Source organism: Marmota marmota, unplaced genomic scaffold, assembly GCF_001458135.2.
Source record: "Marmota marmota marmota unplaced genomic scaffold, marMar, whole genome shotgun sequence".
Lineage (NCBI taxonomy): Eukaryota > Metazoa > Chordata > Mammalia > Rodentia > Sciuridae > Marmota > Marmota marmota.
In genome coordinates this window covers 3,014,620-3,030,408 of record NW_026000019.1, presented here as the reverse complement: position 1 = coordinate 3,030,408, position 15,789 = coordinate 3,014,620, and the positions used below count along the sequence as shown (strand labels likewise).

Below are 15,789 nucleotides of genomic sequence, written 5' to 3'. Positions count from 1 at the left end.
GGAGGAGGGAGGGGAGGGAGAGTGGGGGAGCGGGGGAGGGTAGAGGATGGGAAAGGCAGCGGAGCACAACTGACACTAGGATGGCAATTTGTAAATCAACGGATGTGTAACTGATGTGATTCTGCAATCTGTGTATGGGGTGAAGGTGGGAGTTCATAACCCACTTGAATCAAAGTGTCGAATATGATATGTCAAGAAATTTGTAATGTTTTGAACAACCCACAATAAAAAATTAAAAATAAATAAATAAATAAAGTACTTTTTAGGGACTTGAGAAAAAAAAAATCCACTTGAAGGACAAAATAATCCAAAGCATATTAGCATAACAAAGGAAAAATTTCACACAAAAACTTATTTTTAAGGGTTCTATTAAGCCAGACATTAAAGAGATTTGGAAATATTTTCAACAATCTTCTCATCAACTTTTCTGTTTTGTTAAATACAGTTATTTTTCATTAGAAATACATTATTTTGGGTGGGGAATATAGCTTAGTGATAGAATGTTAACCTAGCATATGCAAGGCCCAGGATTCAATCCCTAGCACCACAAAAAAAAAAAAAAAAAAAAAAAAGTTATTTATATGAGCATGTAATGACTTTATCACAGTTATTTTAAAATGAATTGACAAATATTTTAAGTGTTTCAGTTTTAATGTCTAATATGGATAAATAACGAACAGACAATCCCATTGAAAAAAAAAAAAAAAAACTCTTTGGGGCAATAATTTTTAGGTATGCAAAGGAGCCCTGAGACAAAAAGTTTGAGGATTGCTACACAAGAAGCACACAGACAGACCAGACTCCCTTGGTTCTTGAGACCTTTCAGAGTATCAAAGAACCATACCTGCTTTGCAAAAAATATTGTGTCAAGTCTGGAATCCTGAACAACAGAGCCTGCTGGTTCTTCTCCTGGCTGCCACTTGAAAAGAAAAATTAAGCCATGAACTGGCCTACAAAATAAAAAAATAAATTAGTGACACCAAACTCTGACTCTTTTATAACACTGTTAATATGTTAAATTATAATCAGCTATTTAACAAATACAAAGCTAATTAAGTAAACTGTTAAGTAAATATGAGAAATTTTTAAGATTGCTACTGCCATTCATAGCTTTGAATGTTGCCTCAGAGCCTAATAAAACTAAAACTTACATAGGATAACACAGAATTATAATAAAAGGTTTATTCTCAAATCTATGGACTATTCACTGATACTTTATATCAATTCATTTAAAAATAGAAAATTAAGAACATAGCAAAACTAAAAGCTATTAAACTTGACTGAATTCTAACATATATGAATAAAGTTGCTACAGAATGTTTACAGATAAACAGCTGATAGCACATATATTAAGAAGTCACCTACATTATTAGATTCACGATAAACCTACTACAGTATGAATGGCTGCCATCATCTCAATACATAATGAAGTCATTCACATTCCTAACAGAATCACTGATGAGCACAAAACATTAAATCACCACTTTAGGATTTTCTCCACTTTTTCACAGTGGCATTCTCATCAAAAATCTTTCCCCATTTTAAAGAGAATTAAAATGATGCATCTTTAGTTAATCTTCCCTGATCTCAGTCACAACTGATCTCTTATTTCATCTAAAATGGTTGCTATTTTTGTGGATAAGAGTAAGGTAGGTAGGAGAAGAAAACCATCTTCTTCTTACTATTAAAAATAGTAGCCACATCCCTAAGTCCCCACTTTCCTTTTTAAAAGTCTCTTCCTTGTCCCCATTTCAAGAGTTTAAGAACCCTCTTAATAAAGAAAACTCCTGGGCTGGGGTTGTGGCTCAGTGGTAGAATGCTTGCCTAGCATGTGTGAGGCACTGAGTTCGATCCTTAGCACCACATATAAATAAAATGAATAAAAATAAAGGTCCATCAATGTCTAAAAGAAATTTGAAAAAAAAGAAAAAAGAAAACTCCTGTGGTCTTCCATTTGCAGATACAGGGTCAATGATTGAGGGTACCAAGGTAAAGGGTAAGGACAGGCTCCAAGAGGAACTCTAATCACAGAGATTGGGTAAGGGGAAAATTCTTTCTGGCATCTATACTGAAACCTTGAACTTTTAAGTTTCCCAAGAAGCAAGATGACAATGTATAGGCAAATTCTGAATTACAACTAATGTTATCTATTAAATATGCTTTTGTATAATGACCTATTAGTCATGCTTTTATGATAAAATATTCCATGTTCTAACACTACAGTCTACAAGTGAATTTTGTGAAAAACCTACCAATCAGTACTTCATGGATACAGAATTATAATCTTGGGACCGAATCCCTTATAAGTGACTCTGTATGAGCCTCGGGTTCTATAAAACTAGAATAATACCTATCTCCCAGGATTGAAAAGACTTAAAGGAGATAATGTACTCAGCCTAGGGTAATTCAAATAAAATAAATGGATAAATCTTAGTAACCTCAAAAGATTTAAGTATAGATATATTACTTTTTTTTCTTTTTGTTTTTGTACTGGGGATTGAACCCAGCAGTACTTTACCAGTGAAGGACATGCCCAGCTCTTTTTATCTTTTTTTTTTTTTTTTTAACTTTTTGGTTTTTTTGGTGGTGCTAGGGATCAAACCCAGGGCCTTGTGCATGCGAGGCAAGCACTCTATCAACTGTACTATATTCCCAGCCCAAGCCCCTTTCATTGTGAGACAGGGTCTTGCTATTTTGTTTTGTTTGTTAAGAGAATAGGGACTAAATCCAGGAGCACTCTACCATAGACAGACATACCCTGCTCTTTTAATTTTGAGACAGGGTCTCACTAAGTTGTCCAGGTGGGCCTCAAATTTGCAATCCTACTGCCTCAGCTTCCCAAGCTGTTGGGATTACAGGCACGTGTTACCATGCCTGGCTCGTTTAACACAACTAAAACTTTACTTACTTTAATTTTTCAAAATTTTCAGGCTCTAAACTCCATATTTCTTCTACTTGGGCCCCTCGGCAACCTGAAATAAGAAATTATTTTGTTTAGAAAACAAAATAACTCATTTCTCCTTCATCACTAAATATTAACTAAAAGAAAGGTATACTTGGGTTCAATAGGACATGGACAAATTAAAATGGTAAAACGTGATGTATTAATTAAAATGATAAAATAAAAATATTATATATTTTTAAAAGTTTCAAGAGTTTAATTTTCATTACATCAGCACCCTACAACTGTTCCTTCTATCTCTCAATCTTTGGCTCTTCTTCATCTGTTAAGTCCCCCCTTCTCTGTCTTTAGCCCTTCCTCCCTACCAAACTGTACACTTTTTCCTTCTGGCAAAGTAAATAGCTACCACTTAAATGACTTTCAAACCACACCTATAGTTCTGATCTTTTTCCTAAACTCCAATTATATACTTTCAACTATTTCAAAGTCACTCCCACCCCTGTTCAAACATACATTTTTTCTAGGACAATGATTTTCAACCAGGGTGATTTTGACCCCCAGAGAACATCTAGCAATGCCTAGAGTTGTTTTTTTTTTTTTTTTGGGAAAGATTGTTAGAAATTCACTGAGCGAACTACATGTGCATTTTTTCTGTTGAAAAAGAGACAAGAAATAAAACAGCAGTGGGAAGGCCTGGCTCTCAGCTGAACTCTGATGTGGATGAGGTAGCCTTTGGAGTCTTCACACATCTTCCCCTGTTGTCTCATTCCTGTTTCCTGGGTCTCATATTCTACCTATCCTCACCTCCAGATACTCAGATATTCAGGGTTCTCAGGCCATCTTTCTGTTTGGTCTCCTCTCTGTTGTGTCTGCAAAGACATTCCAGCCCCAGGCAGTGCATCATTCTGGAATTTGGCTTTCCACCAGTCATCTAAACTAAACGAAGTGTTTCTAATTTTGCAGCCTGATCCCAGCTATCTGCCATTACNGTCAGTATCCTGATGTTTAATTCTTGTTGTTTTTTTTTTTTTTTTTTTGTCACTATTGTCATGGGGCAGAGAATGGGGGGAGATCACTACTGGCATCTAGTGGGTAGAAATGAGAAATGCCTATAAACATATTACATTGTACAGGAAAGCTCTGACAAACATTATCTGGCTGCATATCCCAGCTACTGGGGAAGCTGAGGCAGGCTGAGGGAGGAAGATGGCTTAAGCCCAGCTTGGTCAATATAGCAAGACCCAGTCTCATTAAAAATAATAATAATAATAATAATAAAAGAATTATCTAGCCCAATATGTAAATAGTGCCAATCAAAGTTGAGAAACACTACTGTAACAGCAAGTATCATAGTAATCATATATGAACACTTGGGTCTTCAAATTGCTAGACTGAATTATTTCTGCTTCGTTTACTGGGTATGTGACTATTTAACCTCTCCATTTCCCATACTCACAGATTTGCTGTGAGGAATAAATGACAGAAAGCATGAGATATATTTAACATAGTGCCTAGTATAGTCTAATATTAGCTAGCATAATTACCACAATACAGAAAAACAACTCTATTTACCAGTATCTCCTATGTGTAAAGTGTGTTAATACGTTTTCTCTAATCTTTGAAAGGCCAGACTCCCCTCTCTCCCTTGGAAAGAAACCTCTTTGAATACTTGTATACTTCTGGGGCAAGTTAGTGACCTGAGTTTATTCTGTGGAAAGGCAAGAATTTAATGAATGATGCTTTGTGGATGTAAAGTGGTTTGCTTAAATTCACTATGGCTAGTATATACCAGGAAACTAATCAAAACCCTTATAAAAATCTGGGCACTTTGTACTATTTCAGATTATTTTCAACTGAGAGCTGAAGAAGCCTTTAGACCACCTATAAAAAAAAATGGCTAAAAAAATTGTTAGGCCAACCAACAATGTGACTTTGGGTATCCCTAATTCTGTGCTTCAGTTAACTCTGTTCGACAAATATTTATTAAGTATTCACTCTAGTATTAAATAAGTATGTACTAGAAAAGTTACTACGTAGATTACAGTGGAAAAGAACTGGAAGAAATCTAGATGTGTACCAACAGATTGAGAGTGATAGATATTCACATATAATCAAGTGAGAGGGGGGAATCTCATAAACTTGAATTTCTGTACAAGTATCAATGAGGGAAGAGGACACTGTGCAATTATTAACACTGGTTACTGCAATCAGAAATCGATTGTAAAAAGAAAGACCAAACATTAAAACACTGTATATTATTATCATACCACAATAAAAAAGAAAAAAAACACTGAATCAAAGTACTCCAAAATATTCTACACAAGTGGAATTTCAAATTGTGACAATGCTTAAATAATTTTATGTCAAACACAAATAAGTGTAAGGAAAACACAGTATTCAAATGTTAGCATCTACCTCCTTACACATATATTTAATATCTAATACAACATGGAAATAGAATAAGCAATGATTTCAGAGATCTGAGTCCTAATCCCAGCACTGCCCTAAAATTCTTAACCTTGAGCAAAAACATAATTTTTTTCCTCAATACACATATAAAACAAGGATATTACCTGCTTCATCTAATATACAAAATTCTTGTGAGGTATTAAGGTTATAAAACACTAAACACAGCAACTTAATGCAAACCCCCTAATATTATATATTAAATAAAAAGTTAGGGAGGAGAGGAAGTTTTTTGTTTTTTTGGTTTTTTTAAGTTAGTGAAATATTGGCATTTACCAAACATCTTTGGTGTGCCAAGCACAATACTAGGCCATGGCAAGGACAGAAGTTAATAAATTACTGTCAACAATACTTAAAAACCTCACAAATCTAGTAAACAAGGACAATACAGCATGCATATATTAGATATGAAAGGTACACAGGGCATGGTCTAGAAGTTCAGAGGTAGGAATGAGCATTACTATAAGCACTGATTTTAAAAAAACTTTCATTATATAAACTGGGTCTTAAATAGGATGATTTATGTTTTGTCAGTATTCCGAAGTGAAAGGGGTTACTGAATTAAAATGGTACAAGTTTTGAAATATTTATATACTGAATAACACATCTGTATGATAATACTGGTGGTCTAATAAACAGTTCTATTCTAAAACTAATTTCAAAAATAGTTTCCTTGGGGCTGGGGATGTGGCTCAAGCGGTAGCGCGCTCGCCTGGCATGCGTGCGGCCCGGGTTCGATCCTCAGCACCACATACAGACAAAGATGTTGTGTCCGCCAAATACTAAAAAATAAATATAAAAAAATTAAAAAAAAAAAAAAATAGTTTCCTTGGACTGGGGTTGTAGCTCAGTGGTAGAGCACTTGCCTAGCATGAGTGAGGCACTGGGTCAATTCTCAGCAACATATATAAATAAATAAAATAAGGGTCCATCGACAACTAAAAAAATATTTTTTAAAAAAGTTTTCTTAAAAATAAATCTGGAGGGCTGGGGTTGTGGCTCAGTAGTAAAGCACTCGCCTAGCTCATGAGAGGCACTGGGTTCAATCCTCAGCACTACATGAAAAAATAAACAAATACAATTTTAAAAATTAAAAATGAGTCTGGAAGCTTCTTCACAAAGAAAATATGGGGGGGGGGGGGGGGCGGCAGGAAGCTCTCCCAAACTGTCACCAGAGCCTTAAATTTAATCAACTGCTAGGTATGCTATCTTCCAACAGTTTTGATAATTTTTGATCCCCCTAACCTTACCAAGACTACCGAAAGTAGTAAGGATGGTCACAGCCTCTACATCCCCAACAAAGAATATCCCCAGATGTTTTCCACAACCCATTTCTCAGTTGTCCCATGGTGCAGATAAATGCCATTTGGCTGGTGATATGACCAAATAGGAAAAACTGATTAACAGTCTCAAGCAACCTCTATAAAAACAAGGCTAGAAAATAATTTGAACTGAATTAGGTATTTCCCTAAATTGGAGATACCCTACTGAACTGGTCCCATTGGGGGGGGGGGGGCAACAATTATAATCAACACTTGTGAACCTCCAAGACACTATACTTTTTACTTCTTGTGTGAAATCCAGATCTTAATTTGCTTCTATCCTCAAAACAAAATGAGACACTCAACTGAACTGATACCATTTGGGGGGGGCCCAACAACTATAATCAACACTTGTGAACCTCCAAGACTATATACTTTTTATTTCTTGTGTGAAATCCAGATCTTAATTTGCCTCTATTCAAAACAAAATGAAATACACCTTAGGAAATACGCGGGGTGTGGTGGCACATGCCCGCAATCCCAGAACTTAGGAGGCTGAGGCAGGAGGATCATGGGCAGGCAGCCTTACAACTTAGTGAGACCATGTCTCAATTAAATAAATATGGGGCTGGGGTTGTGGCTCAGCAGCAGAGCATTCACCTACTATGTTGCAAGGCCCTGGCTTCAATCCTCAGCACACATAAAAATAATAAGTAAATAAAATAAAGGTACTATGTCCAGCTACAACTAAAAAATATATTTTTAAAAAATAAAATTAAATAAATAAAAGGACTGGGGGATATAGCTCAGTGCTAAAGTGTCCCTGGTTCAATCCCCTGTACCCAAAAAAGAAGTGATTATGATAAGCTTTCCTCTTAATAAAATACCATCTTAGACTCAAAGGTCATTTGGATCTGCATTAATGAATAGATCAGCTGTTATTAATGATGAAATTACTCCAGAATTGCTCTGTCATGCCAAACTGGGGTGAAAAAAAAATCACTAATACACCCTGCTATACCTGGGTTAATATTCTGAACCAAACGGAAAGGCCAACACAAAATTTGTCTCTTGTACATACTACAAGATATTAACAGATTTGGTATTGACCATGCTGGTCAGGTTACACTAATCTAAGTGTCTGAAGGAATGCTGATTTGGGGTAGAAAGGAATTATAAATTTTGGTGGGAAACAATTCTCAATGGGTTTCTCCTGTTTTGTTTGAAATCTTTACATTTATGTTGACTATGGATACAGGTTTACAGTTTCCTTTTCCTATAGTCTGGTTTGGGCAAGGTAATATCTGCCCTCATAGAATGATTTTGGTATTATTTTTCCATTTTGGGGGGGTATGGGGTGTGGGGTACTGGGGATTGAACTTGGAGCAATTGACCACTGAGTCACATCCCCAGCCCTATTTTGCATTTTATATTTTATTTAGAGACAGGGTCTGAGTTGCTTAGAGCCTTGCTTTCTGAACTCACGATCCTCCTGTCTCAGCCTCCCAAACCACTGGGATTACAGGTCACCAAGCCTGGCTACATTTTTTTTTTTTTAATTTGCAATTCTTTATACTTATGTCTTAGTTAAAATAAAATCTTTGTTTTACTATGATACTACATTTCACTAAAATTTATATTTATATATTCACTGCTTCCACAAATAATTTCCTCTCTAATGATGAACTTTCAAAATGAATTTGCAATAGCATTCATAATATAGTCATATGTTTCACTTTCAAAACAGTTAAATTCCAAAAGCTTAGAGGGGTTTTTTGGTACTGGGAATTGAATCCAGGGGTGCTTTACCACTGAGCTACATTCCCAATTCTTTTAAATTTTTATTTTGAGACAGGGCCTCACTAAGTTGCTAAGTGCCTTGCTAAGTTGCTAAGGCTGGCTTTGAACTTGAGATTATCCCTCCTCAGCCTCCCAAGTCACTAGGTTTACAGGAATGCGCCACTATGCTCCACCAAAGTTTTTTTAATTGATGAATTGAATGGGAAAAAAATGAAAATGATTGGAAAAATTGGATTTTTTTCTTTGAAGTATCTAATTTTTTTGTAAAGTTCTTTTGCTAATGGAGCCAGTCCATCAACAGTTATTTTTTTCATGTGTGCTTATAAAAGTGGATTTATATATCACTCTCTGATACATGACTTTATTTAAATCATTTTCAAATTCCAAGCTTTTTGCACATATGAAATTGAAACAATAGCTGATGATGGACTGAATTGATTTTAAAATAAAATTACCTAGCACCATATTTCTGAAAGTCAACTTTAACATGTCACAACAGTTAAGCTTTTGAAGGTAAACTTTATGGCTACACTTGCACACATCAGTGTTATGTCCAAAACTGATCTCGTTTTCATGTCCTTCATGTCTGCTTTTTTGTAATCGTCTCCACCAGCGCCCAAAGCTGATTTTTTCTTTTCATGTAGGAGAAATATACTACCACTCAACCTGTACTTTAAGGTTGGCAGCCCTGAGAATTCCTTTTTTTAATGTAGCATGTAATGGATGTACTCCTGCTCCACAAAGAGGAGAAGGCATTTCCACATGCAACTAGTGATCTAAACACAGCAAAATTATTGAATCTATGTTCTCCTATCTCACTACTTTTTCATCTGAAGTCAATGGTCAAGCCAATCACCTCAAATTGACCTTCTCTCACTTCATTCTAATTTGCTCTGCACTCCACAAGCAGAGTAAACCTTAATTATAAAAATAATTTCATTTGAATATATTTGAACTTCATTCAAGGATCTTTGACAGTAAGTCCCCAGTGACTATAGGGCAACCAGATTGTACCATATGGCACACAAGCCTCAGTTTACCTGATCAGCTTCAGATTCAAATACTTTCCCTGACCATTACATCATATTTTAGTCACTTTGCTAGCTGTTCCCTAATCTATATACAAATAACACCATCAGTTTATGCTTCTCTTCTGTCCATGCTCTTCATGACCTGTGTTCTTAATTTGTGAATATTCCTGGCATAGCAATTAAGACACCATAATCCTTACCAGTGTGCCTGAGATATAATAGTTGAACATGTTCTAGAAAAATGATATTCCAAATATTCAGCTATGTACTACATTGACATTTAATTTCTGTCCTGAATACAAGTTTTAACATAATGGTTCTAAATAATACTTGAGGAAATGTAACAAATATGAACTTATTTTCCCAAAAAAGAGGATGGGAACAATTGAGAGGGAAGGATAAAAAGTATGGAAGTATGTACTGAGTAGTATGGAAGAAAATGAATAAAGCTAGAAAGAAATTATGAAGAAAGCATGTGGCCTCTAATGTAGAGTACTACATCAAGAAAGCTCACTTCACCGGAAGCCAAAAATGCCCAGGGAGCAAAAGAACCAGAGAAGTAGTCTGTCAGGCCCACCCAGTCGGCGTGTGTGGAAGAGCTAAGGTGTTCTGCTTTGAGTAACTAGAATCTCGAGTTCCTGAGCGGCCTGGGCCTCGGACACCACCCTGAAGACACACCCCGGACTGGCTTCTTCGATAGGGCTGATGGCCTAAGTGATGCACCTGACCACACTGCCCTGGGACAGGGAGGCTCTGCAGAGAAAACAGTGGAAAGGGAAGGACAGGTGCATAAAGAATTGGGGCGGGAAGGCCCTACCGATTCCTGAGCATACAGCAGTGCACAACATAGGCACGATCCTTGCCCTCGTGGTGTGGCTCTCAAGATGACTGTGGAAACGCGACTGCCCCTGACGGACGAGGCAGCATAAGCCCTAGATTCCCCCTCCCAGACTCCAGGTTCCTGAAGTCATTTCTGTTCAGAAGCGGGGCGGCGGTGGCCGCAGGTGTCCACTCCATGCCCAGCTTGGGCCTCCTCCCGTGACCCCCCGGCCCAGGACGGTCCCATTGGTTCTCACCGAATCCTTTAATGAGCTCGGTGAAGACCCCGGGGTCGCTTTCCATGAGGCACCACTCCCCGGCATTGCCCGCCATGGCCCCGGCCACACACCGCCCCGCTCCACCTCGCGTTCTCGGCAGCCCCCCGAACCAGCTGCCGCCGGCCACAGATCTCAGCAAACCCGCCGCCGAGCTCGTCAACCACACGTCACCCCGCCTACTTCCCGACAGCCTCCGGGCGCCGTCACCTGCAGCGCGACCCAGCGCAAGAAGACGCTCTAGCCACCCAGGAGACATCGAAACTCTGGGCCTCGCGGGAACCAGCTGTGCGTTCGAAAGGGGCGGGAACCTGAGGAGAAAGGGCGGAGATACAGAGCGCCGGAGGAGGTAACATCCGGGATCCTCGCCGTCTGAAGGGAGGGCGGTGCAGGAGAAGAGGGGCGGGGCTCGCTCCGGAGAAGCGAACGTAGAAGTCCCAGCGGTGTTTGTCCGGCTGTGGCTGCCAGTCCTTGTGCTGCTTTTGGTTTTTTCTCAGTGCTACGCAGGGCTTCTTCTGGCGGCCCTGTGGGTCCCGAGGGTCGGCCGCCAGGCACAGGTAAGGAAATTGCGGGCGGGGGCTGGCAGCTGAAGGCCCTTTGTGCGGTCTGAGCGACCCTGGGACGCGCAGGGTCTGACCGGTCCTCCATCCTAGCTGCAGAGGCCGGGGCAGACACTTCGCCAACCATCGTTCTCTCCCTCCCTGCTTCCGCGCCCTACACACTCTGGGTAGTGAACCAGCATCGCTCTGGAGCGTTCTCTTTGGGCTCGGCCTGGACTCTCCGAAGGGCGGGTCTTTTTCCGAATCCGGGATTGCTCGAGTCTCTACACGCTTAGCTCCGCAGGCCGGCGTCTAGACGTCCGGCTTCACTCCTCCTCTTTCTCCTCCTCCCGCGGCTTCTGCGCGCAGAGGCGTTGTCTTGGATTCTGGATTTTGGAAGAAGGCGCTTTGTTGGAAGACAGAAGGCGAATTTATCTTAGAGAAAATGAAACACTGAATTTTTTTTTTTGGGGGGGGGTGTCCCCCTATGAATTAAGACCAAACTTTCTCATGCTCAGAAAGGAAACTGAAGGACTGAAACCCCAACCCTTTTTTGCCGGCGCCAAAGAAGCTGAGAGCAAAAATTGCCCCCTCCTCACATGGTATAACACATGCTAACTAAATTTGCATATGTACGTTTCCTGCCTTTTGTCTTATTTCGCACTCTCTTCTTCCCTGCCTCCCTCCGAAAGTTCTGCTCACCTTCAGGGACTGGGAAAAATAGAACTTTTAAAACAAATTTTCTTGTGCTTCTTTCAAAGCTGGCTTTAAATAAAACCTGTTACCTACCAATTTGACTTTGAATATTTCTGATATTAGAACCTCCCACTAACAAATAACGGGGGAGAGGAGAGACATCTCTTCTAAAAGCTCATGGGGATGATAGACTGGTGCAAGGGAATGCGATGCCTCTAAGGAAAATTATGTTTTAAAACATATAGCATATTAATCTAAAACATTTGGGATGATTCTAAAACTAGAAGAATGGAACAAAAAAAAAATGGCTACTTTAACTGAATCACCCTCATTCATCAGGTTCTTACAGGGTACTATAGTATTAAAGTCTTGAATATGTGTGTGCATCATTCCTTAAAAGCATTTCCCAAGACAGGCCTTTGGCTTGGAGGGGAGGGTGCTTTAGTGGATAGAACTCTCGACTCCTTCCTTCTCAAACCCTTGAGTTAGGGAGGATTGTGCTACAGATTTTGTGTGAAGCTGCAAAACACATGATAAATTTTACAGAAAGAAAGAACAGCTTTTGTATTAAAACAAGCTTGAATGTATTATGGAGCAGAAGCCAAAGTCTATGGTTTGTTTGTTTTGGTTGGGGTGTGTGTGTGTGTGTGTGTGTGTGTGTGTGAGCGCGCGCGTGTATGCTGTGGACCACTGAGCCACATCCAGCCCTATTTGTATTTTACTTAGAGACAGCATCTCAATGAGTTGCTTAGTGCCTTGCCATTGCTGAGTCTGGCTTTGAACTCATGATCCTCCTGCCTCAGCTTCCAGAGCTGCTGAGATTACAGGCGTTTGCCACATTACCCTGCTGTATGATGTATTATTGACAAATACTTTTTTGAAGCCGGAATTTGCTCCCTAGACACTACCCACAAGTTAGTGTATTCAAAATCTGCACTTGAGATATTTATTTGGAAAATTTTGAGTCTCATAAGTCTAGCCTTATTTCCTTATGAACCATACCTATAATGATTTCTTCAGTTGTGTTGACATTTAATACTGAGAGTTCACATAAAAAGCCGTATTTCTAAATCTGGAGAAAAATGAGATCTGGCAACCAGTTGGCTTCTTTGTTTAGACTACAATGATGACACATTTGCTGCAATTCCTTACCAGTTCCTATTGCATTACCCTTGATTTGATCCACTTATTTCCGTTTCCTGTCTGTATGGTAGAGGCATTTGAATATGTGGTCCTAGTTTTCATAGTGTATGTGTGTGTATTTATATATATGTTTTATTTTTCAATGATTACACTTACAAATGTCAGTCTTAACTACATTTTAAAAGGAATAAACTGTAAATTTGTTTGACTTCTTGGTGTGAAAGTTAGCATTTTTAAGTAACAGATTAGGAGACATTCACCTCCCGTGGCTCAGGAGGCTGAAGCAGGAGGATCCAATCGCAAGGTCAAAGCCAGCCTCAGCAATTTAACAAGGCTTTAAGTAACTCAGTGAGACCTTGTCTCTAAATAAATACAAAAAAGGGCTGGAGTTGTGGTTCAAGGGTTAAGCACCCCTGGATTTACTCCCCAGTACCAAAAAAAAAAGAGAGAGAGAGATTGGAAAGATATTTGACTATTAAACTCAAGAAAAAAATTGTGATTTTTAATTAGTTACTGGTAAAAGACGCTATGTGTATTGTATTTCTAATGAACGAAGTGGGAGGAAATGCTATTACATAGTGTGTTCTACTAGCATTTATTCTGCATTCTAAGTTAAATCAAGACAGAAATAGCCAGAATATAAGACATCCGTAATTGATTTAAAATGTGATCATACTTTTAATAGAATTGTGATTTAACTTCTCCCCAAGATTTTAATTTTTTAGAGGTTTAATAACTTCAGCTGTTTTAGATCCTTCAGAATGGTGGGTATAAGAGATTAGGACAGACCAAAGAATAACTATATTTCTGCTGTTAATTTGGATTTACAACACCTCAGAAGTAGATTAACTCCTGACTAGTCTCTGACCTCACTCCCTGACCTACTGCATTCTAAACCACTGGCAATGGAACTTAAGCCTTTGTGAAGGAGATGATGATAGCATAAGAAAGAAGAAATTAAATTGCTGTGTATGTCTGTATGTATCTCATATTGCTTTCTAAAGTCAAATACAAGAAGTATAAGGCTAAATATCACTTTTGCATAATGATTTTTCTGCTGCTTTCCACTTTGATAGTTCGATAACTTTGCCATACATTTCACCTAGCCAATTTTTAATTTCTATTTTCCTAATAAAAAGATTTAGGATATAATCCCCAAGTCATGAATTACATTATTTTAAAGTATCCAGTGCAGTGATGGTTTTTAATATATTCACAGAATTATGCAACCATCACCAATATCTTATTTCAAAACATTTCCAACACCTCAATAGAAATTCCTCTGTTAACAGTCACTCCCCCAGTTCTCCCTGCCCCTAGCTTCTGGTAACTATTAATGTATTTTTTTTTAATCTATGAATTTGCTTATTCAGTCTCATATAAATGGAACACACAGCCTTTTGAAACTGGCTTTATTCAAGTAACATGTTTTCAAGCTTTGTTCAAGTTTTAGCATATATCAGTATTAAATCCCTTTTTAATTGCAAAATAATAGTCCATTGTATGGATATACCACTGTTTTAATCTTTTCTCAGTTGGTCATGATTTGGTTTGTTTCTGGGTTTTGACTATTACATGATGTTGATAAAAACATTTGTCTACAAGTTTTTGAAGGGACACACATTTTCATTTCTCTTGAATCTCTTGGTTATATGGAAACCATATATAAACTTTTGAGGAACTACCAGATTTTTTTTTTTAGTTACCAGACTTTAAAATTAAAAAAAAAAAAAATGTGCCTGCATGATTTATATTCCAACTAATGGCATAAGAGGGTTTCAATTTCTAAATTTTTACCAACACTTAAAATATTGTCCTTTTGAAGATAGCCATCCTAGTGGATATGAAGTGGTACCTCGATGTGGTTTTCTTTTGCAGTGCTGACAATCAGTCCCAGGGCCTTACTAATGCTAGATAAGTGCTATATGAGCTATACCCCCAGCCTATCATTGTGGGTTGGTTTGTTGTTTTTTTTGTTTTGTTTTGTGTTTTTTTTTTTTTTTTAATGGAGGTGGGGGTTACCAGGGATTGAACCAGGGCATTCAACCACTGAGCTACACACATCCCCAGCCCTATTTTGTATTTTATATAGAGACAGGGTCTCATTGAGTTGCTTAGCGCCTTGCTTTTGCTGAGGCTGGCATTGATCCTCCTGTCTCAGCTTCCTGAGTGCCTGGGATTATACACGTCAGCTTATCATTGTGGTTTTGATTTACGTATACTGATGATTGATGATCTTCATCATGTATCTTTGTTCTTTGGATATATTTGGAGAATTATATGTTCAGATTCTTTGACCATTTACATATCTTTGGAGAAATAACTGTCCAAAACCTTTGCCTGTTTAATTGAGTTACAATTGTGTTATTTATATATTCTATATATACCTATGATTAGCAAATACTTTCTCTGTTCCATGGGTTATTGTATTGTTTTCTTTGTAGTGTCCCTTGAAACGTGAGTTTTAAATTTTGATAAAGTCCAGTTTGGTTGTTTTTTTTGTTTGTTTGTTTGTTTTTTTGTTTTGTCACTTGTGCCTTTGGTTCTGTATTCTAATACCAATTCTCTTGACACCTTCTTCTACAGTTCAGTTCAATTCTGATACTAACTACCTGGAATTAGTATCACATTCCACAAGTAAAAAGGCAAAGTCCTTAAAACCTCCCTTGATTGAGATACCAGTTGCAGGTGGATTCCCCAGCTACCCACACTTTTACCCTGCCAACTACAAATTCAAGGTTTCCACAAAACTTTCAAGATTAATTCATTAGAATGACTCATGTAATTTACTCAACAGTGATAGACTTAGGAGTGCAGTTTTATTATAAAGGGTACAACTTTAGAGCCCACAGTGAG

The 15,789-nt window shown here is 38.2% G+C and overlaps 2 protein-coding genes and 1 non-coding gene across 14 annotated transcripts in view; 1 reads left to right on the top strand and 2 right to left on the bottom strand.

The window, feature by feature from the left end:
• The window catches only part of Uchl5 (ubiquitin C-terminal hydrolase L5), a 43,768-nt gene extending 32,815 nt beyond the window's left edge, over nucleotides 1–10,953 (bottom strand). For 3 of the 11 annotated variants that reach the window (XR_007349945.1, XM_048809810.1, XM_048809809.1), the window contains exons 1-3: nucleotides 10,538–10,750; nucleotides 2,909–2,972; nucleotides 845–950 (exon numbers count right to left, since the gene is read on the bottom strand). Coding sequence is in view for 7 of the 11 variants with exons in the window: in XM_048809810.1 (XP_048665767.1) it covers nucleotides 845–950; nucleotides 2,909–2,972; nucleotides 10,538–10,613 (246 nt within the window). In the remaining 4 variants the exon portion in view is untranslated. The other 8 variants (XR_007349946.1, XM_015491680.2, XM_048809807.1 and 5 more) reach the window with 6 other exon arrangements.
• LOC125618783 lies at nucleotides 9,067–9,198 on the bottom strand. Its single transcript, XR_007350168.1, has one exon. It is a non-coding gene; the product is annotated as a small nucleolar RNA U109 (small nucleolar RNA).
• Nucleotides 10,954–10,977: 24 nt separating the features above from the next.
• Nucleotides 10,978–15,789, top strand: part of Ro60 (Ro60, Y RNA binding protein) — a 32,115-nt gene continuing 27,303 nt past the window's right edge. For both annotated transcript variants that reach the window (XM_015491675.2, XM_048809806.1), the window contains exon 1: nucleotides 10,978–11,112. The gene's annotated coding sequence lies outside the window, so the exon portion shown is untranslated. The remainder of the gene's footprint in view (nucleotides 11,113–15,789) is intronic.